Genomic DNA, 27565 nt, shown 5'->3' with positions numbered 1-27565 from the left:
CATCAGTGACCCGAGGAGTTCGACGGAAGTCAAGCATCCAGCAGAGGGCAGCAGAGCAGAGCTTCTGATTGGCTGTTCCGGGGACATTTGCATACGTGCAGTGCGGTCAGCGTAAGTTGAAGGAGCACCTGCATCAGTGACCCGAGGAGTTCGACGGAAGTCAAGCATCCAGCAGAGGGCAGCAGAGCAGAGCTTCTGATTGGCTGTTCCGGGGACATTTCCATACGTGCAGTGCGGTCAGCGTAAGTTGAAGATGGTTTGTGAAGGGGCTGTTCTCGAGTGACAGCTTTACCCGAAACACTACTTACGTAGTGTCTCCCACCCATCCTCCTCCTCTAACCAAAAAAAAAGTTCTGTCCGTTGGCCTAGTTTCAGCCGTTCAGAGGAGGAGGAGCAATCTCTGGGTGAGTATAAAAACTCACTTTAACCCGGAGATCGAGGCCTAGTTTCGGGAGCCGTTCAGAGGAGGAGGAGCAGTCTCTGAGTGAGTATAAAAACTCACTTTAACCCGGGGATCGAGGCCTAGTTTCGGGAGCCGTTCAGAGGAGGAGGAGCAGTCTCTGGGTGAGTATAAAAACTCACTTTAACCCGGGGATCGAGGCCTAGTTTCGGGAGCCGTTCAGAGGAGGAGGAGCAATCTCTGGGTGAGTTTTCAGACCTACCGGTAACTTCCTGTTTTCCACTTTTTTTTCAAAAGTGACATCAGAGGGAAGCTGTGATCTGATTGGTTGATAACCAATCTGCCCCAAATTTAAAACTCGTAAACTTAAATTAAACAAATTAATTAATTAGAGATGGCTGGTCAGGTGACGTGCTTAAGCTGCTTGATGTGGGAGCTGGCAGATCCCATTGCGAGCTGCAGCGACCACATCTGCAGTAAGTGTTGGCTGCTCGAAGAACTCCGGCTCAGAGTTGATGAGCTGGAGTCTGAGCTTCACACACTGAGGCACATCCGGGAGGGGGAGGCTTACCTGGACACTTTGTTTCAGGAGGCAGTCACACCTGTCAGAGTAAATAGTTTAAATCCTGCCAGTGGCCAGGGACAGCAGGGTGTGACTGCAAGTCAGGCAGGTAAAGGGAACCAGCAGTCAGGAACTCAGGAGCCTCAGCCCTTGACCCTGTCCAACAGGTACGAGGCACTTGCTCCCTGTGTGGATGGCGAACAGGACTGCAGGAAGGATGAGTCAGCTGACCAAGGCACCATGGTTCAGCAGGCCATTCAAGGGGAGGAAGTAAATAGGCTGGTTGTAGTTGTAGGGGATTCTATTATCAGAGGGATAGATAGTATCCTTTGTGAGCAGGATAGAGGGTCCCGCATGGTATGTTGCCTGCCCGGTGCTAGGGTGCGGGACATCTCTGACCGGCTTGAAAGGATATTGGAGAGGGAGGGGGAGGATCCAGTTGTTGTGGTCCATGTCGGTACCAACAACTTAGGCAAGTCTAGGAAAGAGGACCTGTTTAGAGATTATGAAGAGTTAGGATTCAAATTAAAAAACAGGTCCTCAAGGGTCATAATCTCCGGATTACTGCCCGAGCCACGTGCAAATTGGCATAGGGAGGCAAGAATAAGGGAAGTTAACACGTGGCTGAAAGAGTGGTGTGGGAAAGAGGGGTTCCTTTTCATGGGACACTGGCATCAGTTTTGGGACAGGGGGGACCTATACCGTTGGGATGGTCTCCACCTGAACCGAGCTGGGACCAGTGTTCTGGCGAAAAGAGTAAATAGGGTGGTCAATAGGACTTTAAACTAGAGATTGGGGGGGGAAGGGAAAGTCAGGGAACCAAGAGGTGAAGGAATCAGTGGGAAGCGTAGCTGCTTAGGATTACAAAAAATCACAAAAAGACAGAGCTCAGGAGAGGTTACGATAGTCCCCATCTCACAAAATATGACACAGTGTATGGAAAGGCTCAGTAAACCAAGGTCCACCACACTAAGAAAACAAAAAGGGACAGTCAATAGGGAATTAAAGGTGCTATATTTAAATGCCCGCAGTGTACGGAACAAGGTAGATGAGCTTGTGGCCCAGATTGTGACTGGCAGGTATGATGTGGTAGGCATCACAGAGACATGGTTGCAGGGGGTTCAGGACTGGCAGTTAAACATCCAGGGATTTACAACCTATCGAAAAGACAGAGAGGTGGGTAGAGGGGGCGGGGTTGCCTTGTTAATTAGAAATGAAATTAAATCAATAGCACTAAACGACATAGGGTCAGACGATGTGGAGTCTGTGTGGGTAGAGTTGAGGAACCACAAAGGCAAAAAAACCATAATGGGAGTTATGTACAGGCCTCCTGACAGTGGTCAGGACCAGGGGCACAAAATGCACCACGAAATAGAAAGGGCATGTCAGAAAGGCAAGGTCACAGTGATCATGGGGGACTTCAATATGCAGGTGGACTGGGTAAATAATGTTGCCAGTGGACCCAAAGAAAGGGAATTCATTGAATGTTTACAGGATGGCTTTTTGGAACAGCTTGTGATGGAGCCCACGAGGGAACAGGCTATTCTGGACTTAGTGTTATGTAATGAGCCAGAATTGATAAAAGATCTTAAAGTAAGGGAACACTTAGGAAGCAGTGATCATAATATGGTAGAATTCAGTCTGCAATTTGAAAGAAGGAAGGTAGAATCAGATGTAAAGGTTTTACAGTTAAATAAAGGTAATTACAGGCGCATGAGGGAGGAACTGACGAAAATCGACTGGAAGCAGAGCCTAGTGGGAAAGACAGTAGAACAGCAATGGCAGGAGTTTCTGAGGGTAATTGAGGACACAGTGCAGAGGTTCATCCCAAAGAAAAGAAAGGTTATCAGAGGGAGGATTAGGCAGCCATGGCTGACAAAGGAAGTCAGGGAATGCATCAAGGCAAAAGAGAGAGCCTATAATGTGGCAAAGAGTAGTGGGAAGTCAGAAGATTGGGAAGGCTACAAAAACAAACAGAGGATAACAAAGAGAGAAATAAGGAAGGAGAGGATCAAATATGAAGGTAGGCTAGCCAGTAACATTAGGAATGATAGTAAAAGTTTCTTTAAATACATTAAAAACAAACGGGAGGCAAAAGTAGACATTGGGCCGCTCCAAAATGACGCTGGTAATCTAGTGATGGGAGACAAGGAAATAGCTGAGGAACTTAATAAGTACTTTGCGTCCGTCTTCACAGTAGAAGACATGAGTAATATCCCAACAATTCAGGAAAGTCAGGGGGCAGAGTTGAATATGGTTGCCATCACAAAGGAGAAGGTGCTAGAGAAACTAAAAGGTCTGAAAATTGATAAATCTCCGGGCCCAGATGGGCTACATCCTAGAGTTCTAAAGGAGATAGCTGAAGAAATAGTGGAGGCGTTAGTTATGATCTTTCAAAATTCACTGGAATCAGGCAAAGTCCCAGAGGATTGGAAAATCGCTGTTGTAACCCCCCTGTTCAAGAAGGGAACAAGAAAAAAGATGGAAAATTATAGGCCAATTAGCCTAACCTCGGTTGTTGGCAAAATTCTAGAATCCATCGTTAAGGATGAGATTTCTAAATTCTTGGAAGTGCAGGGTCGGATTAGGACAAGTCAGCATGGATTTAGTAAGGGGAGGTCGTGCCTGACAAACCTGTTAGAGTTCTTTGAAGAGATAACAAATAGGTTAGACCAAGGAGAGCCAATGGATGTTATCTATCTTGACTTCCAAAAGGCCTTTGACAAGGTGCCTCACGGGAGACTGCTGAGTAAAATAAGGGCCCATGGTATTCGAGGCAAGGTACTAACATGGATTGACGATTGGCTGTCAGACAGAAGGCAGAGAGTTGGGATAAAAGGTTCTTTTTCGGAATGGCAACCGGTGACAAGTGGTGTCCCGCAGGGTTCAGTGTTGGGGCCACAGCTGTTCTCTTTATATATTAACGATCTAGATGACGGAACTGGGGGCATTCTGGCCAAGTTTGCCGATGATACAAAGATAGGTGGAGGGGCAGGTAGTATTGAGGAGGTGGGGAGGCTGCAGAAAGATTTAGACAGTTTAGGAGAATGGTCCAAGAAGTGGCTGATGAAATTCAACGTGGGCAAGTGCGAGGTCTTGCACTTTGGAAAAAAGAATAGAGGCATGGACTATTTTCTAAACGGTGACAAAATTCATAATGCTAAAGTGCAAAGGGACTTGGGAGTCCTAGTCCAGGATTCTCTAAAGGTAAACTTGCAGGTTGAGTCCGTAATTAAGAAAGCAAATGTAATGTTGTCATTTATCTCAAGAGGCTTGGAATATAAAAGCAGGGATGTACTTCTGAGGCTTTATAAAGCACTAGTTAGGCCCCATTTAGAATACTGTGAGCAATTTTGGGCCCCACACCTCAGGAAGGACATACTGGCACTGGAGCGGGTCCACACGGATGATCCCAGGAATGGTAGGCCTAACATACGATGAACGTCTGAGGATCGTGGGATTATATTCATTGGAGTTTAGGAGGTTGAGGGGAGATCTAATAGAAACTTACAAGATAATGAATGGCTTGGATAGGATGGACGTAGGGAAGTTGTTTCCATTAGCAGGGGAGACTAGGACGCGGGGGCACAGCCTTAGAATAAAAGGGAGTCACTTTAGAACAGAGATGAGGAGAAATTTCTTCAGCCAGAGAGTGGTAGGTCTGTGGAATTCATTGCCACAGAGGGCGGTGGAGGCCGGGACGTTGAGTGTCTTTAAGACAGAAATTGATAAATTCTTGATTTCTCGAGGAATTAAGGGCTACGGGGAGAGAGCGGGTAAATGGAGTTGAAATCAACCATGATTGAATGGTGGAGTGGACTCGATGGGCCGAATGGCCTTACTTCCGCTCCTATGTCTTATGGTCTTATGGTCTTACTGGTGTTGGTTGAGGGGTAACTATTGCCAGGACACTGGGGAGACCTCTCCTTTCCTGCCCTGCTTCAAACATCCACCCGGAAGAGCAGGCAGGGCCTCAGCTTAACAAATCTTGAAGATGAACCTCTGTTCAACCCCGCGCACAGCATCTTGTAATCCAATGACCCTACAACATCACACAACAAGACTGCGCTTTTACAAAGTCACCATTCATTCTTCAGGACGGTTTTGTGAACAACGGAAGAATCTTTTGTTCTGGATATCCAACTTTCAGGATTATGAATCTCAGGACAAAGTAAACTTCATCTACAAAAGGAAAATGTTGCAGACGCTGAAAACCTGAGGTAAACGCAGAACATTCTGGAAAGGCGCAGTAGGCCAGGCAGCATCTGTGGCGAGAGGAAGAGAGTCGATGTGTGTGATTTTTCAGTCCCGTCGCAGCAGAAATCATCGTGGGCGGGACAGGCAAATTTGATAGAGTGGCAAAAGGTCCATTGACTTGGGGAGGAACTTTACAGTCCGGTCGTGGGCGGGACTGGGAATCCTGCCCAATGTTTCAGGCCATGACCTTTCATTAGAACGGGAAATGTTCGAAAAACAGCAATTATTAGATTGGTGAAATGGGGGAAGATATTGGAAAAAGGACAAAAGTGAAGGTCTAAGATAGGGCGGAAATCTGGGAGACATTAAACGACAAAGGAGTTGGTGGTACAGAGCCAAAGGGAATGGGATTGGGAAAAACAATGTAAGATGAATCCGAGGGGCCGTAAATGACAGCATTATGATGTTTCCTGCTCCACAGACTGTTTCCAGCATTTTCTGTGTTTATTTGAATATCTTTCTCCGTTCTGTACAGGCACAATCATCCCCCATTCTAGAGTTCAAATCTCAACAATTCTCTCCTGAAGCCATCACTTACTCTGTAAAGTCAGTTCCCTTCTCATTTCACTTTCATGCTTTTCTATGAGTTCAATTTCTTTCTGCCTCCACCTTGCATTCAGTTCCTCAGTGATGGATTCCTGAGTTTAATTAAAAACAAATGTTAGTTACTTAAACATCAATACTGTTACGAGAAATTTGCAAGTCACCAAATGTGAAATGGCACCGAGTATCGTTTAATTAGTTTCCATTTGTAAAACAAATGATTCAGGACCATCTAATCTTACCGAATAGTGGAACAGGCTTGAGGAGCATAACGGGCTTTCCAAAAAGGTTTTCATTCCCAGGAGTGTTGTGTTGTGTAATTTGGAATAACACAAGCTGCCACTTGATGCAGTTTTGAGTAAAAGATGCTCCAGACTTTGAAGTGAGTTCAATGTGTTTTATTGAACTATTAGCACAGTTCTCAATGAGTTTGACTGTCTGCTAATCTAAATGTAGTAACTCAGTCTAACTGAACCAGCCTTGCTCTAAGCCACGTACTGGGGTGTGATGCTGAGGATACACCATGTCTCACTCTGTAGATGTTGGTCTGTGGAAAGAGGTGGGGTGTGAGTGCCTCATCCCTTTTATAGTGAGATACCACCCCTGAGTGTCCTGACTGCTCATTGGTCATGTCCTATTCTATGTGTTCATTAGCTGCTTGTTTGCATATCATGACAAAGACATGGGGAAGTTTGGCTTTCATTGCCCTCAGAAACCAAAGAAATCATAGAATCTCTACAGTGCAATCCCATAACTCCACCTAACCCGCAGCTCCCTTTACACTAAGGGGCAATTTAGCATGGCCAATCCACCTACCTGCACATCTTTGGACTGTGGGAGGAAACCGGAGCACCCGGAGGAAACCCACGCAGACACGGGGAGAATGCGCAGAACTTCATTGAACCCAGGTCCCTAGCATTGTGAGGCAGCAGTGCTAACTAGTGTGCCACCCTAAGAGATGATGTAAAGTTGTGATTTCGAACTACTGGAATCCACAATGCAAAGGTACACCCACACTGCAGGTAAATAGGGAGCTCCAAGAGCTTGACATGGTTGATAATGAAGGAAAGATTATATTTGTCTGAATCTGGAAGTTGTGTGACTTGGAAGGAAAAATTGCAGATGATGGGGCTCCCATTCACCTTCTTCCCTTATCCTTCTAATTGGTAGAGGTCATGGGTTCAGAAGTTTCTATTTAACAAAGATTGGTTCAGAGTATTTTGTAGATGGCACACCCTCTAGCCATGGTGCACCAAGGGTGAAGGGAGTGCCAATCATTTGGATTTCTCTGTCCTGGAAGATGTTGTTTCTTTGCTGTTGTTGGAACTGCACTCATCCAGGTAAATGTGACTTGCACTTGTGACTTGTTCCTTGGAAATGTGGACAGGCTTTGGGGAGTCAGGTGGGATACTCGCCATAGAATAGCCAACCTTTGACCTGCTCATATAGCCATAGTATTTATGTACCTCAAGGATGTTGATAGTGCAGAAATTCCATGATGTTTATGCCACTGATTGTCTTGTGGCAGATGACCATTTCCTGCTAATTATCACCCTAAGAATACATAGAATCCCTACAGCACAGGAGGCCATTCACACCCTCGAGTCTGCACCGACATTCTACCTGGGCCCACTCCCCTATCTCCACAACCTCACATAAACTGTACATCTTTTGGACACCGGGTACGATGTACAGAAAGCCATCAGGGACGCTAAAAGACAATACCGCATCTAACTAGAGTCCCAGACCTACCACACAAACCCATGACATCTATGGCAGGGTTTACACAAGATCACAGGCTAAGACCAGGCAGAATATCTGGGGCCGGAGCATCCCTCCCCGATGAACTGAACAACTCTATGCCCGCTTTAAGCAGTCAGCCAATACATCAGTGCCACCCGTCTCAACAGCCCTGGATACACCCATACCCACTAGTCCAGCCTCAGAGGTAAGAGTTGCCTTCTTGAAAGTGAACCGGCAGAAAGCGACAGAGTCCCTGGGCGAGCACTCAGCGCCTGCGCAGACCAGCTGGCGAGTGTATTCGCAGCCATCTTCAACGCCTCACTCCTCCGCTCTGAGGTCCCCACCTCCTTCAAGAAGGCCACCATAATATAGTACCAAAGAAGAAAAAGGTAGCCTGCCTCAACGACTACCGACCGGTAGCCCTGACATCTGTTATGAGATGCTTCGAGCGGCTAGTCATGAGATGGATCAATGCCAGCCTCCCAGATAGTTTTGAACCACTGCAGTTCGCCTATCGCCGCAACCGGTCCACAGCAGATGCCATCTCCCTGGCTCTACAATCAACACTCGAACACCTCGACAACAAGGCCACCTACATGAGACTGCTGTTCATAGACTACAGCTCCGCCTTCAACACCATTATCCTAACATGACTTATAACCAAACTCTGCAATGTTGGACTTGACCCCTCCCTGTGCAGCTGGATCCTTGACTTCCTCACCAACAGACCGCAATCTGTCAGGATAGGGAACAGCCCCTCCTCCACGATAGTCCTCAACACCGGGGCCCCGCAAGGATGTGTGCTCAGTCCTCCACTGTACTATACTCACACGACTGTGTGGCAAGATTCAACTCCAATTTAATCTATGAGTTTGCAGATGATATGACTGTGGTGGGTCATATCTCAAACAACTACGAGTCAGACTACAGAAGGGAAATAGATCACTTGGTTACATGGTGTACCGAAAACAACCTCTCTCTAAATGTCGGAAAGACAAAACAACTGATCATCAACTTCAGGAAGTGTTGCATGACACACACTCCCATCTGTATCAATAGCTCCGAAGTGGAGATGGTCGATAGCTTTAAGTTCCTGGGAGTCACCATCACCAACAGTCTGTCCTGGTCCACTCACAGTCAAGAAGGCCCAACAACGTCTCTACTTCCTACAGAAGCTAAACAAATTTAGTATGTCTGCATCAACGCTCACAAACTACAGATGTGCCATAGAGAGCATCCTTTCTGGCTGCATCACAGTTTGGTATGGCAACTACTCGGCCTAAGATCGCAAGAAACTGCAGTGTGGTGAACTCAGCACAACGCATCACACAAGATTGGCACCCTCACATTGATTCTGTATATACCCCCCGCTGCCCTCAGAAAGGCAGACAGCATTATGAGAGACCCGTCCCTCCCAGGCTTTGCCTTCTTCCAGACCCTTCCATCAGGCAGAAGATACAGAAGTCTGAAGGCCCGCACATCCAGACATAGGAACAGCTTCTTCCCCACAGCTACTAGAATATAAGACCATAAGACATAGAAGCAGAATTAGGCCACTCAGCCCATCAAGTCTGCTCAATCATGGCTGATATTTTTCTCATCCCCATTCTCCTGCCTTCTCCCCATAACCCCTGATCCCCTTATTAATCAAGAACCTATCTATCTCTGTCTTAAAGAGGCTCAAGTGATTTGGCCTCCACAGCCTTCTGCGGCAAAGAGTTCCACAGATTCCCCACCCTCTGGCTGAAGAAATTCCTCCTCATCTCTGTTTTAAAAGATCGTCCCTTTAGTCTAAGATTGTGTCCTCTGCTTCTAGTTATTCCTACAAGTGGAAACATCTTCTCCACGTCCACTCTATCCAGGCCTCGCAGTATCCTGTAAGTTTCAATAAGATCCCCCAGTTATATTACTGAATTGTAATATAAATATTACTCTTTTGTCTTGCTGAGTTGTATTGAGTTCTGATAATAAATTGTCGAAGTCTTCCAGATGATGACAAATTATTTATGAAGTAATATAATAATATACTTTGAATTCTTTCATTTTAATACTTTGACTCGTAAAACAAATAAGTAAGATTAGATTAAACTAACAATCATAATAACACTCTGATCTTCTCACATCTTCACTGTGGCTATCTTCCACACACGCACTAACTAAAGAAAGATGGGGGAACTCCTTATATAACTCCTGTTAGTGTTGCCATCTAGTGATCATCTGCCTGTACTTACTTCACATTAACTAAATCTGTATTAACACATACAGAGATCACGACAACCCCTCATCCTTCTAAACTCCAACGAGTACAGAACCAGAGTCCTCAACCATTCCTCATATGACAAGCTGTTCATTCCAGGGATAATTTTGGGAACCTCCTCTGAACCCTTTCCAAGGCCAGCACATCTTTCCTTAGATACAGGGTCCAAAACTGCTCTGCTCATGGAGTCTGACCACAGCCTTATACAGCCTTAGAAGTACATCCCTGGTCTTGAAATCTAGCGCACTTGACATGAATGCTAACATTGCATTTGCCTTCCTAACTGCTGACTGAATCTGCATGTTAACCTTAAGAGAATCGTGAACAAGGACTCCCAAGCCCCTTTGTGCTTCTTATTTCCTAAGCATTTCCCTATTTAGAAAATAGTCTACACCTAAATTCCTCCTTCCAAAGTGCATAACCTCACACATTTTCACACTGTATTTCATCTGTCACTTCATTGCCCACTCTTCTAGCCTGTCCAAATCCTTCTGCAGCCCCCTTGCTTCCTCAATACTACCTATCCCTCTACAGATCTTTGTATCATCTGCAAACTTAGCAACAGTGCCTTCAGTTCCTTCTTCCAGATCATTAATGTATATTGTGAAAAGCCGTGGTCCCAGCACAGACCACTGAGGCACATCATTAGTCACCGGCTGCCATCCTGAAAAAGACTCCTTATCCCCACTCTCTGTCTTCTGCCAGTCAGCCAATCCTCTATTCATCCCATGACTCAACAACTCTTCCTCGGGCTGATCTTTTCCCTGTAGGAACACTATTCACAACGCCCTATGCTGCTCTTGCTCATGTATTTGCTTTGGTTCCTTGTTCCGCACTGTAACCAATCACTGTTTGCCGATGTACCATTTGTCAATGTATTCTGTTGATTATTCTTTTTTTTGTCTACTATGTACGTACTGTGTACGTTCCCTTGGCCACAGAAATATACTTTTCACTGTACTTCTGTACATTGACAATAAATCAAATCAAACCAGGGGCAATTTAGCATGGCCAATCCACCTAACCTGCATATCTTTGGACTGTGGGAGGAAACCGGAGCACCTGGAGGAAACCCACACGGACATGGGGAGAACATGCAGACTCCGCACAGTGTCACCCAAGGCCGGAATTGAACCCGGGTCCCTGGTGCTGTGAGGCAACAGTGCTAACCACTGTGCCGCCCTGGATATTGTCCAGGTCTTGCTGCATGGGGGCGACATGGGGGCACGGTTTGCTTTAGTATCTGATGAATTGTGAATAGAATGGGACAGCATGTGATCATCAGCAGACATCTCCATTTCTGATCTTATTTTACAGGGAGATAAGGGGCGGGATTCTCTGTCGCCAACACCAGAATCATGAAACGGGATTGAGTGGAGAATAGGTCATGATGCCAAAATTGTGGCGGACACATAGCGCACGTCAGAATGCCATGCTCTGGTGCCTCAACGGCGTGTCAATGCATTCTGGTCCATACGTACAATCAACCTCGTTGGCATATCATTAGCGCACCTGACCCGTTATTCTCCGGGGTTTCCGCCTTCGCCGGGTGGAATTACCGATGGCGTGTTTCACTTGTGGTTTTAAAAATTGTGTAACAGGTGTTGTGGTTGCTGTGTGAGAGAGAGAAAAAGAAAAGAGAGAAAAAGAGAAAGAGAGAGGGAAAAGAGAAAAAGAGAAAAAGAAAGAAAAAGAAAGAGAAAAAGAGAGAGAAACAGAAAGAGAGCGAGAGAAAGAGAGAGAAAGAAATAAAGAGAGAGAGAACAAAAGAGAGAGAGAAAGAGAGAGCAAAAGAGAGAAAGAAAGAGGAAGGAGAGAAACAGAACGGAGAGAAAGGAGATAAGGAGAAAGGAGAGAAACAGAGAGCGAAAGAGAGAGAGAGAAAGACATGCAGAGGCGTGACCAGACCAGGGGGTGACAGCGGGAGGGGGCGAGGGGTTCCATGTGACCAGGAGATGGGCCGCGAGGTTGGGGTGACACACACCCCGGACCCGGGGCATCCAAACATGTACCGCCATTGCCGCGGCCTGCAAGGCAGCCATCTTACTGCACACCTCACTGACAGTCCACTATGGCCACTTGGTTATGCAGAGTGACAATGGCCGTATGGGTGCCCCCACCCCACCACCCACACACCCCAGCCCCCACCCTCCACCCCAACTCTCCACGCCCCCCAACCGGCCACCAACCGCCGGCGGGACATTATGTGGCCAATCCAAGGGCAACGTTCATAGTAGCCCCTATAGGTGCGCACGAGATGTGTGCCACGGAGTTTACCTCTGGCATAGGTAGGGCCAGCCACCAGTACCCCTGGCAGCAGGGTTGGGAGCCAGGGCCCAAGGTCCCAGCAGTGCCGGGGCCAGGGGTGTGGAGGGAAGATTGCCAGGGGTTACGACCGGGGATGGGTGAAGGGGAACATGTGGGGACAGGAGCTACTGTGCAGACCGGGGCCACCGTGCAGCCTTTAGACCTGGTTAGGCACGGGGGTATGCACCATGCTAACATGTCTGACTTGCACCCCCTGCAGACAATCGACTTCGGAAGTCAACCAGGAATGGTGGCCTACATTCTGGTCACCGCAGCCCTGGGGAATGCACTGAGGCTGTAGGAGCTGGAGCTGCCCGGGCAAGACCCTGCAGTAGTGGTGCCTGCCCCAGATGAACAGAAGGCACGTGGTGAGGATGGAGAGCTGGATGCCCGACAGGCAGTATAGGTATTGCATGAGGCCTCCTGAGTACTGTCAGTACCTTTATTTATGATAATACCACATCCCCCTTTCTAAAGAAAAATTATCACACTTTGTTCAAGACATTTTTCTTTCACTCTTATGTCATGTAGTATTAATCATAAATACTGCTTCATTACGAATGACTATACATTTCATACTATCCCCTTGTTCCTGTTTCTTGTGTGAAAGATAATTGGAGATTGCTACAAACATCAAAATCATTGTCTGTTAATCACAAGCAATTGAGTACTAGTTAATAATTGTTTCAACTGTTCAAACTTTCTTTTTACAGTCCACAAATTTGAGAATGCACACAGTCTGCAGTGTGGTAGTGTGTTACAGTACCAATATAGCCATCAGTCCAAGCCATCAAATGTTCGAATGGTTGAACCATGTTCGTTATCTGACGTGGTCTCTTCCTGTGTTTGTGATGTTGCTTTCGTGTTTCCTTTGCCTTCAAAGCCTGTTTGGTTTCTGGCCGTTGAGCAAATACCAACTCATTAAATTCGATGGCATGACTTCTTTTGTATAAACAATGTCCTGTTCTTCCTGATATTGGTGTCATTATGTGTAAATTTTGTATTGTCTACACAGGCATTTGTCCTTGTTACCTGGACCTGTGGTTGTGTTTCACACACTGCCCTGCAGTCCCTTGCTCTCTTGCCATCTGGATTGCTTTCCATACTGTGTGGTCTGTCAAGCGTGACTGCAAACACAAACACTTTCTTCTCATTGCATTGGGCTGTGCTGTTTAGTTGTCCATTGGTTTCACAGCCATACCTTTGTGTAAATTCTGTAGTATTCAGAACTATTCTTGGTGCGCTCAGGATCAGTTCCTTGTTGCTTGGTTGATTCAATTTTAACTTGTTTATCATCCGTGTCTTTAGGATTATCTGATGTCTCGTCAGGCTTTGTGATATATTAGTTCCTGTTGGATGATCTGATGTATCTGTGATCTCTGGGTGCTTCTCATCTGGAGTCAACTTCTGCAAGATGTCATTTTCTTGCAGTGCCGTCAATTGATCTGTTCATTGTTGCACTTTCATTTTCAGCCTGTGTACAGTCCAGCTAAGATCTGTCAGTTTTGCTTTGGTCCTGCACAGCTTGTATGTTACTTGTGATCACTTTGTCACTATTCACAAATAAACTAGATAGACCTTCATTATCTTCTTCTTCTCGTTGTTCATTCATCAGAGTACTGTCCTCATTGGATGGTTGCAGTACCATTTCTTGTGGGCAGTTTCCATGATCCTCTGTCCTGTTGTCTGGAACATGTAGTCATTTAACAAGGTTCAGGGCAATGCACGCTTTCGCTCCCAATATGGACTCTCATTTTGTGTGCATAACGGTGAATTGCACGATATGACTTTGATTTTGCACCCATGCTTCTAGGTCACATGCCCCTAAAGTTTCAATCGCATTCCCACTGTAGTCGATCAGCCGTTTCGGTCAGTCAGAAACTGTCGGTTGAACACTCAAGCGGTTCAAATCAGAGACGCTAAGGAAATTTTTACTTGTTCCAGTGACAAGCTTGCATTTGATTAATGTGGCATGCAGCATCACTGGAATTGTCCATTCGGCTAGATTAGGAACAATTGTGATTGGGTTTGTTTTTTCAGCTTCTGAAATTTCCTGTGTACCATCATCTACACTTTCAATTATATTCATACAGAATATATCTTTTTTTATTATTTAGTGTACCCAATTATTCATTTTCCATTTAAGGGGCAATTTAGCATGGCCAATCCACCTACCCTGCACATCTTTTGAGTTGTGGGGGTTGCGTTAGTTGCTTCCTATCCACCCTGTCCATGCCCCTCAATCAGGTCACCCCTCAGTCTTCTCTGCTCCAGAGAAAACAACTCAAGCCTATCCAACCTATCTTTATAACTTAAATGTTCCATCCCAGGCAACATTCTGGTGAATCTCCTCTGCACCTCCTCCACTGCAATTACATCCTTCCCATAATGTGGTGACCAGAATTGTACAGTGCTCCAGCTGTGGCCTCACCAATGTTATCTACAGCTCCATCATTAGCTCCCTGCTTTTGTAATCTATGCGCCGATAGATAAAACCGATCGCCCATATGCCTATTTCACCACCCTATTAACCTGCCCTTCTGCCATCAGAGATCTATGGACAGACATGCCAAGGTCCCTTTGTTCTTCAGAATTTTCCAGTGTCAGACTTTTCATAGAGTAACTTGACAAGGAAGTATTCTATCACCTCACACTTTTCAGGGTTAAATTCCACCTGCTGCTTATCCGCCTATTTGACCACCCCATCTATATCTTCTTGTAACTCAAGACACTCAACATCACTGTTAATCACCCGGCCAATCTTTGTGTCATCTGCAAACTTACTGATCCTATCCCTCACATAGCCATTTCTGTTATTTATATAAATGACAAACAATAGGGGGCCCATCATGGATCCCTGTGGTAAGCCACTGGTCATTGGCTTCCAGACACTAAAGCAGCCATCAATCATCACCTTCTGACTCCTCCCACTAAGCCAATTTTGAATCCACCTTATCAGATCACCCTGTATCCTATGTGCATTTGTGTTCTTAATAAGTCTCCCATGTGGGACCTTGTCAAAGGCTTTGCTGAAATCCATGTAAACTACATCAACTGCTGTACCCTCATTCACACACTTGGGGCTGGATTCTCCCCTACCCGGCGTGACGGAGGGTGCCGGCGTAGGGGAGTGGCGCCAACCACTCAGGGGTCGCGCCTCCCCAAAGGTGGGGAATTCTCCCCACCTTTGGGGGCCAGCCCCGCGCAGGAGCAGTTTGCACCAGAAGACTGGCGCAAACACCCGGCGCAGTCGGAAGCGGGGCTGGCCGAAAGGCTTTCTGCGGTCGGCGCATGCGCCGGCAGTGACGTCAGCGGCAGCTGGCCGCTGACGTCACTGCCGGCGCATGCGCGATGCGGGGTTCTCCTCCGCATCCGCCATGGCGGCGCGGAAGGAGAAAGAGTGCCCCCACGGCACTGCCCCGCGAAGTGAGCGGGGGCCCCGATCGCGGGCCAGGCCTCCGTGGGGGCACCCCCCCGGGTCCGATTGCCCCCCGCCCCCCAGGACCCCGGGGGCCTGCTCGCGCCGCTGAGCCCGCCGTTCCAGAGGTGGTTTAAACCTCGGCGGCGGGAGAAGGCCTCCCAGTGGCGGGACTTCGGCCCATCCGGGCCGGAGATTTGAGGTAAGTTTTTAAAAAATGAAATCCCGCCGGCGCCAGCTGTTTTCACAGGCTGCCGGCGGGATTTGCACAACGCCGGTTTATGACCGGCGGGAGAATTCAAAAACCTGCGGGAGCGGAAATAACGCCGCTTCCCGCCTATTCTCCGACCCTGCGTGGGGTCGGAGAATTTCGCCCTTGGTTACATGCTCAAAAAATTAATCCAATTTGTTAGGCATGACCTCCCTCTGACAAAGCCATGCTGAATATCCCTGATCAAACCTTGCCTTGCCAAGTGGAGATAGATTCTCTCCTTCAGAATCTTCTCCAGTGGTTTCCCAATCACTGACTTGAGACTCGTTGGTCTGTAGTTCCTTGGCTTGTCTCCACAACCTTTCTTAAATAGTGGGACCACATTAGCTGTTCTCCAGTCCTCTGGCACCTCCCCCGTGGCCTGAGGGGAATTAAAGATTTGGGTCAGAGCTCCGGCAGTCTCCACCCTCACCTCCCACAGCAGCCTGGGACACAATTCATCCGGACCTGGAGACTTGACCACTTTTAAGCCCGCCAACACCTCTAATACCTTGTCACTCCCTGTGACAATTTGCTCAAGTACCTCATTCTCTCTCCCCGACTTCTACATCTACCTCCTCATTCTCTTGGGTGAAGACAGACATGAAGTATTCATTCAACACCCTACCAATGTCCTCTGGCTCCACCCACAGATTATCCCCTTGGTCCTGAATGGGCCCAACTCTTTCCCTGGTTATCCTCTTCCATTGGTATACTTAGAGAATATCTTGGGATTTCCCCTACTTTTAGCAGCCCGAGCTTTCTCATATCCCCTCTTTGCTCTCCTAATTGGTTTCTTAACTTCATCCTCCACTTTCTCCATTAATGCCTCTGCAGACTTACTCCCCTTAGACTTCTTAAAAGCCTCTCTTTTCCTCCTCATCGTATCCTGAATGTCTCTGGGTTTGTTACATAAGAACATAAGAATGAGGAGCAGGAGTAGGCGATCTGGCCCCTCGAGCCTGCTCCGCCATTCAATGAGATCATGGCTGATCTTTTGTGGACTCAGCTCCACTTTCCGGCCCAAACACCATAACCCTTAATCCCTTTATTCTTCAAAAAACTATCTATCTTTACCTTAAAAACATGTAATGAAGGAGCCTCAACTGCTTCACTGGGCAAGGAATTCCATAGATACACAACCCCTTGGGTGAAGAAGTTCCTCCTAAACTCAGTCCTAAATCTACTTCCCCTTATTTTGAGGCTATGCCCCCTAGTTCTGCTTTCACCCGCCAGTGGAAACAACCTGCCCGCATCTATCCTATCTGTTCCCTTCATAATTTTAAATGTTTCTATAAGATCCCCCCTCATCCTTCTAAATTCCAACGAGTACAGTCCCAGTCTACTCAACCTCTCCTCATAATCCAACCCCTTCAGCTCTGGGATTAACCTCGTGAATCTCCTCTGCACACCCTCCAGTGCCAGTACGTCCTTTCTCAAGTAAGGAGACCAAAACTGAACACAATACTCCAGGTGTGGCCTCACTAACACCTTATACAATTGCAGCATAACCTCCCTAGTCTTAAACTCCATCCCTCTAGCAATGAAGGACAAAATTCCATTTGCCTTCTTAATCACCTGTTGCACCTGTAAACCAACTTTCTGTGACTCATGCACTAGCACACCCAGGTCTCTCTGCACAGCAGCATGCTTTAATATTTTATTGTTTAAATAATAATCCCGTTTGCTGTTATTCCTACCAAAATGGATAACCTCACATTTACTGTAGGGGAACATATTGGGCATGTACCCTCCCCCTTTCACCTTTAAATGTCCCCTCCCCCACTACTCTTCTGTAGGTTTCCCCACAAGTAACTCTTTCCAGTCTACCGTGGCCAGATCTTGTTAAAATCTACTCCCCCCCCTCCCCCCCAAACCAGGACATGACTGCAGGAGTCCCTCAGGGTAGTGTCCTAGGCCCAACCATCTTCAGCTGCGTCATCAATGACCTCCCTTCCATCATAAGAAGTGGGGATGTTCACAGATGACTGCATAATGTTCAACACCATTCATGACTCCTCAGATACTGAAGCAGTTCACGTCCAAATGCAACAAGACCTTGACAATATCCAGACTTTCACCCCACACAAGTGTCAGGCAATGACCATCATTTACAAGAGAGGATCTAAACATCATCCTTGTCATTACCATCACTGAATCCCCCATTATCAATATCCTGGAGGTTACCATTTCCCCAAAACTGAACTGGACCAGCCATGCAAATACTGTGGCTACCAGGGCAGGTCAGAGGCTAGGAATCCTACAGCGAGTAACTCACCCCCTGACTTCCCAAATCCGGTCCACTATCTACGAGGCACAAGTCAGGATTGTCATGGAAAACTGTCCACATGCCGGATTGAGTACAGCTCCAGCATCACTGAAGAAGCTCAACACCATCCAGGACAAAACAGCCTTCTTGATTGCTTTTCCTTTCTCAAATGTACAATCCCTCCACCACCGATGAAGTGGCAGTCGTGTGTACCATCTACAAGATGCACTGCAGAATCTCGTCAAAGTTCCTGAAGCAAAATCTTCCAAGTCTATGACCACTACCATCTAGAAGGACAAGAGCAGCAGATAAGTCCATAAATTCATAAGAAATAGGAACAAGAGTAGGCTGTTCGGCCCCTCGAGCTTGCTCTGCCATTCAATAGGATCATGGCTGTCTGACATTCCTCACGTCCACTTTCCTGCTCTTTCCCCTTGATCCTTGATTGCCTTACTGATCACGAATCTATTGATATCAGCCTTATATTTACACAAGGACTCTCTCCCCCCCCCCCCCCCCCCCCCCCCCACAGCTCTCTGTGGCAAGGAGTTAATAATAATAATCTTTATTGTCACAAGTAGGCTTACATTAACACTGCAGTGAAGTTACTGTGAAAATCCCCCAGTCGCCGCATTCTGGCGCCTGTTCGGGTACACGGAGGGAGAACTCAGAATGTCCAAATTACCTAACAGCACGTCTTTCAGGACTTGTGGGAGGAAACCGGAGCACCCAGAGGAACCCCACGCTAACACAGAGAGAACGTGCAGACTCCACACAGACAGTGACACAAGCCAGGAATCACACTTCAGACCCTGGCACTGTGAAGTAACAGCACTAACGACTGTGCTACTGTGTATAACCTCCTTCCCCTTACCACCCCTTTCAGTGCCTCCCACAGTGTGGAGGCCGAAACCTCCCTCGTATAATTCAACTTCACATAACCTCAGCTGGCCATCCTCACCCTCTTGCAAACCCCCTTGACTGCAATAACCCCAGATTCAACGTCCACTGCGACCACTGAGCCTCCCCCTGCACCACCCAATGCTGCGCGCGGTCAGAGACAACCATGATCGCTGAATACACCGATCCAACCACCCGGCCAACACCTCGTCTAAAACAAAGAAATCAATTTGGGAGTACACCCGGTGCACGTGCGAGAAGTGTGAAAACTCCTTCGCCCTTGGCCTCTCAAATCGCCACGTCTGCTCCCCTCCCCCTCCCCAATACGTTCCATGAACTGCATCAACTCTTTTGCCACAGCCAAAACTTTCAGGCACCTAGGGCACGATAGGTCCAACCTAAGATCCAGAACCGTATTAAAATCTCCTCCCATAATCAGCCGGTGCGGGTCCAGGTCAGAATCTTTGCTAAAACCCACCTCAAAAAATCCATATCATCCCAATTTGGGGCATATACATTCACTAGCACCGCAGGCATCCCTTGAGCCTCAGCTAACCATCACAAACCTACCACATGATCAATTACAATACTGTCTGTGACAATATGTATGTTGTATGGTAAATGAAGGGTTAACAATTTAATGCGAATGCATCCAACCACCAGAGGGTGATCAAGAGCATACACATGAATCACGTGATAATCTTTATTTGGGGAGTAGGTGATTAGGCGGGTTAGAGATTACTTGTGTTTTCAGAAGCTCTGTAGATAGAATTATAGTTCAGTTTAGCTGTAGACTTATAAATTTTAATTAGCAATTCAAATCTATTTAATCGTAGTGTTAATAAATAAGCTTTGTTAAAAGCATAGTTTGATATTCTTTGAGCGACACTACACTTCAAAGCCATCCTCATCCATAAAGCAAAGAACATCACACTGTCGACCGCAGTAAGGCCACCCTCTTATTGATCAGCAACGTCACCCCCTTCATCTTCATAGCCAACCCCTCGGGGAACACCTGCCCCACCTAGCCCTTCCTCAGACTCATTTGGTCCCCCAGCTTCAGGTGTGTCTCCTAAAGACACACAACATGTGCCTTCATACTCCTTAAATATGCAAAAATCAACCACCTTTTGACCGGACATTTAAACCCCAAATGTTCCATGTAATCAACTGGGTGGGGTGGGGGGAGACTCATCAATTAGCCATAACCCCTCTTTAGCCAGCTCTCCCAGCTCCACACCTCACTCATCCTCGGGCCCTCCCCAAGATGTCCATCGCCATCTCCTCTTAACCAACTGTGTCACACCAACTCCACCCTCATCAGCATCCCTCCTGTCACTCTCGCTTCCCCCTATAAACAAAGACAAAGAAAGCCCAACCATCCTTGCCCCTCTCCCATTCTGTCTACAGGTCGAAGCCCCACTTCACGCCCGTTAACTGGCCAGCCAGCTAGAATGGTTGCCCCCAAACAAGGTCTGCGTCCACCCCCTTCCCCCCAACCACCCTTCACTTGCAAATCCCCCAAACCAATCAAAAACATAAACACATTCACCCACTCAGCATCCATATTCAGTTAATACAACAATCTGCCCGCTGTGTAAACCCACATTCCCCACTTTAGCATCTTAAAAGTTCAATATCCTCACGTGCCGCCCAGTCCATGGTCTCTCATAAATTCACTCGCCTCCTCCGGTATATCAAAATAAAACTCTGGATTCTGGTGTGTGACCCACAGAAGAGGAGGATACAACACCCCAAACTTCACCCGTTCCTTGTAAAGCGCAACTTTGATCCGATTATAACCAGCCCACCACTTGGCCAACTCCTCATCCAGGTCCTGGTAAATCCTCAGCACGTTTCCTTCCCAGGTGCACCTTTTTTGTTTGCTTCGCCCACCTCGGTATCTTCTCCTTCGTGAAAAAACAATGCAGCTGCACCACCATCACCCTTGGCGGTTCCCCCGTCTTTGGCCTCCTTCTCATCACTCTGTCCGCCAGATCCACCTTGGGGGGGACGGTTAATGACTTCCTCCCCCACCAGCTCAAACATGCTCGCTATATACTTTGTAGCCTGCATTTACTCGATCCCCTCAGGCAGCCCCATGATCTAGAGATTCTGCCTCCTGCAACGGTTCTTGAGGTCCTCCACCTATTCCTCATCCTGTTATGGCTCTCCGCCACGAGCACCATCTCCACCTCCAGTGAGGCCAGCTGGTCCTCATGCTCGTCCACCCACTGCTCCACCTTCTGGAGTGCCAGACCTTACACCTCCAGTCTCTGCTCCACTCTCTCGATAGCCACACCCAAGTGGCTCTACCACCTTTGACAGGTCTTCTGAGGCCCGTACCAGCCTCCCCAAACAGGTGCCGGAATGTGGCGACTAGGGGCTTTTCACAGTGACTTCATTTGAAGCCTACTCGTGACAATAAGCGATTTTCATTTCATTTCATTTCCTGCCTCTGCTGCTGGAACTTTGCATCAAAAAGTCCACAAGCTGTTCAGTAGACCACTGGGTGGGCAACGCCAGCCCGGCACCCTCCGCCAGCTTTTCCTGTGTTGCACCTCAAATAAACTTTAGCTCAAGCTGCTGCCTCTTACTTGTTACACCCCTCGTCTGGTAAGCCATAAATCATCCCACCGATGGAGTGCACTACAGTGCTCATGCACCTCACCAGCAAAACTCCACCTCGAGGGGGAGCCACGAAGACTGCGATCACTCACTCCGTGGCTGCCACCGCAAGTCCACTGTCTTTTCCTTCCCCAACTGTCCTTCCAAAAGGTCAAATATCCCTGAGTATGAAGTTCCCAGCTTTGATCTCCTTGTAACCAGGTTCCCATAATGGCTATGAGATTATATCCATTTACCTCGATTTGCGGCATCAGTTTGTCTACTGATTCTGAATGCTTCATGCATTAAGATACAAAGCCTTTAGACTTGCCTTTTTGCTATTTTTAATCATTCTAACTTTTCCTTACACTGAATCCTTCCCCTTTATCCCATCTTTCCAGTCACCTGTTCATCCAATATATCCTGCTGTTTCTGCTCTGACTAGCAGATTGCACTGGTAATAATCTTGCGATCATTACCTTTGAGATCCTACTTTTCAATTTACTTTCTATGTTTTTATATCCCAGATACCTGGGAACACTGCCACCTTGTTGGTTCCCCTCCAAGTCACTCATCATCCTTACTTGGAAATATATTGCCATTCCTTCAATGTTGCTGGGTCAAAGTCCTAGAACACCCTCCCTAACTGCACTGTGGGTGTACCTACGCCTCAGGGAGTGCAGCGGTTGAAGAATACAACTCATCACCACCTTCTGAAGGGCAACGAGGGATGGGCAATAAATGCTGACCTAACCAACAACACCCACATCCTGCAAGTGGAAAAAAATAAAGAGCCTCTGATCCATGCAGCCTACACCAGACAATTGTGGCGCTTGCGTCTCAAGATATATATATACTCCCTACCCATAAAATGAAAAGATCTCAAACATTAATATCAATCATTACTTTCATTTATAATATCATGAAATAATTGAAGATAACAAATGGTCGTGCAGAATAACAGATACATAGCAAACAGGACAATTTGCAATTCTATCTCACTCCTAATGCAGTGTCTCATCGCTAAGTGCTTTACATTGAAGTGTGCAAAAGAGTAGGGGCCAAGTAAGAGGGAAACATTTGAAGATGAATAGCTAGTTGAGAAATTAAAGGCACACTAAAGGAAAGGTATTTAAAAGCAGAGGGGTTGCAGAGAACTGAATGGAGAGGACTGAGGGACCATCAAGGTGGTGTTATAGCCAGGGTTTAGAGAACCCCAAAGTGTATCATGGAGTTCACCTGACCCACAACTTTTAATAGATTGTGGTATGGGGAGCACACGGCCCACTCTATAGGTCTGGTAGAGAAGAAATGGAAAAGTATTTTTTAAAGCAAAACAATGTTTATTCTATGAACTCAAGTTAACCTTTTTAAAACATAGTGAACATCTTAGCAACAATTAATTCAAATACAACCCCCAAAGAATACAACACTAAGTAATCCGTAAGCTGTCCTTTTAACATCCAGAAGACTTAAAACAAAATACCTTTTAATGGAAGCACATTAGGTTTACATTCACTACTGAGACCATTTATAATTCTGAATTCACCAAATGATCAAGAGATAGTCTTTTGATGGCAGAGAGAACAGCAGTACACCTGCTCTGTCTGGCTTCAGCTCCAACACTGAAAACAAAACTAAAACACACCCTGCAGCCTGCTCAAAAACAAAAGTAAAAAGCTGACAGACAGCCCAGCTCCACCCACACTGACACCACTGCAGTAGTAAACACACATTTCTTAAAGGTACTCTCACTACAGATATTTATATACACACCCATTTATAAATACCTATTTCTTAAAGGTACTCTCACATGACATGGGGCAGCACGGTAGCATTGTGGATAGCACAATGGCTTCACAGCTCCAGGGTCCCAGGTTCGATTCGACAGCTTGGGTCACTGTCTGTGCGGAGTCTGCACATCCTCCCCGTGTGTGCGTGGGTTTCCTCCGGGTGCTCCGGTTTCCTCCCACAGTCCAAAGATGTGCAGGTTAGGTGGATTGGCCATGATAAATTGCCCTTAGTGTCCAAAATTGCCCTTAGTGTTGCGTGGGGTTACTGGGTTATTGGGATAGGGGGACGTGTTGACCTTGGGTAGGGTGCTCTTTCCAAGAGCTGGTGCAGACTCGATGGGCCGAATGGCCTCCTTCTGCACTGTAAATTCTATGATATCTATGATGACAGTGGAATGAAGTGATGAAACTTGGTGGAGTGTCAGGGAGCATGCAGGAGTTTAAAAATGAAGCCAAGATTTAAGTCAATTCCCTGGGGTTTATGTAGAAATTTAGCTAAGGGAGAGAGAGAGAGAGAGAGAGTCTGCACTAGAATTCCTGCCTGTGACCTATCTCCAGCCTTTCCCTTCTTAAAAAGTGATGGGCATTGTATTTTAGGAAGCTGTTGGGGGGACTGAAGGCAACATGAAAAACACACAGCTCAGGGCCTTGCCTCCGTAACTAGGGAACGAATCAGTAGAGTCAGCCACCCCACCGCACACGACTCCCGTCTGCCCACTGCCAAGTAGCAACAGCAGAAAAATTCCGAGATTTAAGAGCCGTCTTGAGAGGTCGCAAGTGAGGCTGAATTTGGCTGAGAAATGACGCGTTGGCAGATATACCGTATTTACCAACAGACCCAATGGTCTACTCCTGCTTTGAGTTCTTCTCCTGTACCTCAAAAGTAATTTGTTGCCTTCAGCCGAGACACTTCAATATGGCAAGGTGCTACTAAGTTCAAATATTGCTCATTATTGTTATAATCTGTTAACCTGTTTTCCCTCCCCAACAGCACAGTGGGTGTACCTACTCCTCAGGGACTGCAGCGGTTTGAGCCGGCAGCTCACCACCATCTTCTGAGGGGCAGCTAGAGGGTGGGCAATAAATGCTGGCCTAACCAGCGACGCCCACATCCCGGAAATGAATCTTCAAAACCACCAAGTTAACGATTGCCTTACCTTAAAAGATATAAACGATGCCTGTAAAGTTTGATACTGAATCTTCAAATCAGCTAAGGTGTAAAAGGAGAAAGGATTTATTTTCACTCAGGATCGCAGAGTTAAATCAGTCACGGCGCCAAATGAAGCATATCTAAGACCTTAAACAGGCTGGTCTGGGTACAGAAAGCACAAGTATGAGGCAGCGAGTAACTGAATCAATCCATTAGTTCCACTGCAAATATTAATTATTTTAACATCATGACCTTATCCGTGGAAACATCCCACAGCAGTGTGGATGAAAATCAATGCATGAGGGCTGTTATGTACAGACGATTCCTGGCGTCAACATATACTGTAACATATTAGTTGGGAGGCAGACGTACTGGCAGTAATTATCAGTGTGGAACAGGCAGCAATGAGTCTTGATCCGCACAGGTGCAAAGAGTTCTCAAATCTTACCCAGAAAGTGTCATGGCAACCCCAATTACTCAAGTAAGGGCACATCTCATTCTGACTGGACACTGAACCAACTCAGGACACCGGCAATAATTAAATAAACTAACAGCTGAAGAAGTGCCTTCAAATAACGATCAGTTGCTCCTTTAATTAACCATGATGTGGAGATGCCGGCGTTGGACTGGGGTGAGCACAGTAAGAAGTCTTACAACACCAGGTTAAAGTCCAACATGTTTGTTTCAAACACTAGCTTTTGGAGCACTGCTCCTTCCTCAGGTGAATGAAGAGGTATGTTCCAGAAACATATATACAGACAAATTCAAAGATGCAAGACAATGCTTCGAATGCAAGAATTTGCAGGTAATTGAATCTTTACAGATTCAGAGATAGGGGTAACCCCAGGTGTACTCAACACCGACAACTGCTAATCTCCAGACGCAATTCTGCAACTCATCCACTTCATTCTGGATCACACCGTCTTCACCTTCGACAACAAGTTCTTCATCCAGACATACGGAACAGCCACAGGGACCAAATTCGCACCTCAATATGCCAACATCTTCATGCACAAGTTTGAACAAGACCTCCTCACCGCACAGGACCTTCAACCGACGTTATACACCAGATACATCGATGACATTTTTTTCCTTTGGACCCACGGCGAAGAATCACTGAACGACTACACGATGACATCAATAAGTTCCATCCCACCATCAGACTCACCATGGACTAATCTCCGAAATTGGTTGCATTCTTGGACACACTCATCTCCATCAAGGACGGTCACCTCAGCACTTCGCTTTATAAGTTTCTGGAACATACCTCTTCATTCACCTGAGGAAGGGGCAGTGCTCCGAAAGTTACTGTTTGAAACAACCAATTTGTCCTTTAATTAACAGCATACAGGCATTCTTTTCTGGTGCAAAACACAACAAGGAAAGCGGCCCAAACATGGCTTACAAATGAAATTAAGAGTTAGTATTAGAAGCAAAGAGAAGTCATATAAAGTTACAAGAAAAATTAACAAGCCTAAGGATTGGGAGAAATTTAGTATTCAGCAAAAGAGGACCAAGATATTGATTAAGATGGGAAAAATAGAGTTTGAGAGTAAACCTGCCAGTAACATAAAAGCTTCTATAAGTATATAAAAGAAAAAGATTAGTGAAGGCAAATGAAGGTCACCTAAAGTCCAAATCAGGGGAATTTATAACAGAGGACAAGGAAATGGCAGAGCAATTAAACAATTACTTTAGTTCTGTCTTCATGGAGGAAGACAGGAGGAATTGAAGGAAATTAGTATACAGAGAACAAAGAAAAGTACAGCACAGGAACAGGCCCTTTGGCAGTCCAAGCCTGCACCAACCATGCTGCCCATCTAACCTAAAACAGTCTACACTTCCAGTGTTCATAGCCATCCATTCCCATCCTATTCATGTATTTGGCAAGGTGTCCCTTAAATGTCACTATCGTCCCTGCTTCCACCACCTCCTCCAGCAGTGAGTTCCAGGCACCAACTACTCTCTGTGTAAAAAACTTTCCCGCACATCTCCTCTAAACTTTGCCCCTCGCACCTTAAACCTATGTCCCCTAGTAATTGACTCTTCCATCCTGGGAGAAAGCTTCTGACAATACACTCTGTTCATGACCCTCATAATTTTGTAGACCTCTATCAGGTCGCCCCTCAACCTTCGTTGTTCCAATGAGAACAAACTGAGTTTATCCAACCTCTTCCCATAGCTAATGCCCTCCATACCAGGCACCATCCTGGTAAATCTCTTCTGCACCCTCTCCAAAGCCTCCATCCTTTTGATAGTGTGGCGACCAGATTTAGTCACTATTTTCCAAGTGTGGCCCCCCAGGCCCCCATCGCCACACCTCCCCCAACACCCATGCAGGGTACCCCCAGCCTGATTGCTTGCGTGCAAACAAATACCAGCTTGACACCTTGGCAGTGCCAACCTGGAACCCCAGCAGTACCCATGCCAGCTGGCAGTGCCACCTGGGCACCTTGACAGTGCCAGGCTGGCACCCAGAGGGCACTGCCAGGGTGCCAGATGGCACCAGCAGTGCCAGGGTACCACCCTGCCCAAAAACCATGGACCTGGGGGCCTCCGATCCCCAGTTTGTGGGGACCAGTGCTGAACAGTGCTTGCCAGGTTTCCAAGGCAAAGGGGATGAATCCCAAAGACTCAAGTACCTCGAGAATCTGCACATTAGATATAATGAGACTAGCTGTCTCGCTTTAATATATAGATTTGCCAAAAAGTGATCCCAGCCTTTACATTGCAACATCTCGAGGCTTTTATTTTCAGGTGCAGCGTGGCCATTGGATTGTGCCCATTAAATCCTGGCAGGGCTGGACAGACTGCATGCAGAAATGCTGTTTCCTCCGGCTGGAGGGAGGGGTCTAGAACAAGGGGGGTCACAGTCTCAGGATACTGGGTCGGCCATTTGGGACTGAGATGAGGAGAAACCTCTTCACTCAGAGGGTGGTGAACCTGTGGAATTCTCCACCACAGAAAGCTGTGGAGGGCAAATCACTGAATATACTTAAGAAGGAAATCGCTAGATTCCTAGACTCTAAGGCATTGAGGGATATGGGGAGAGCACGGGAGTATGGTGTTGAGATAGAAGATCAGCCATGATCACGTTGAATGGCAGAGC

General features: G+C 46.7%; 1 protein-coding gene across 1 annotated transcript in view; it reads right to left on the bottom strand.

The window, feature by feature from the left end:
- LOC119962411 (flagellum-associated coiled-coil domain-containing protein 1-like) overlaps positions 1-27565 on the bottom strand; it is a 74317-nt gene that overhangs the window by 17195 nt on the left and 29557 nt on the right. The window contains exons 9-10 of the mRNA XM_038790370.1: positions 24464-24516; positions 5758-5857 (exon numbers count right to left, since the gene is read on the bottom strand). Of these exons, the coding sequence (XP_038646298.1) occupies positions 5758-5857; positions 24464-24516 (153 nt within the window). The remainder of the gene's footprint in view (positions 1-5757; positions 5858-24463; positions 24517-27565) is intronic.

Source organism: Scyliorhinus canicula, chromosome 2, assembly GCF_902713615.1.
Source record: "Scyliorhinus canicula chromosome 2, sScyCan1.1, whole genome shotgun sequence".
Classification (NCBI taxonomy): Eukaryota; Metazoa; Chordata; class Chondrichthyes; order Carcharhiniformes; family Scyliorhinidae; genus Scyliorhinus; species Scyliorhinus canicula.
This window is presented reverse-complemented; position numbering and strand designations above follow the sequence as displayed.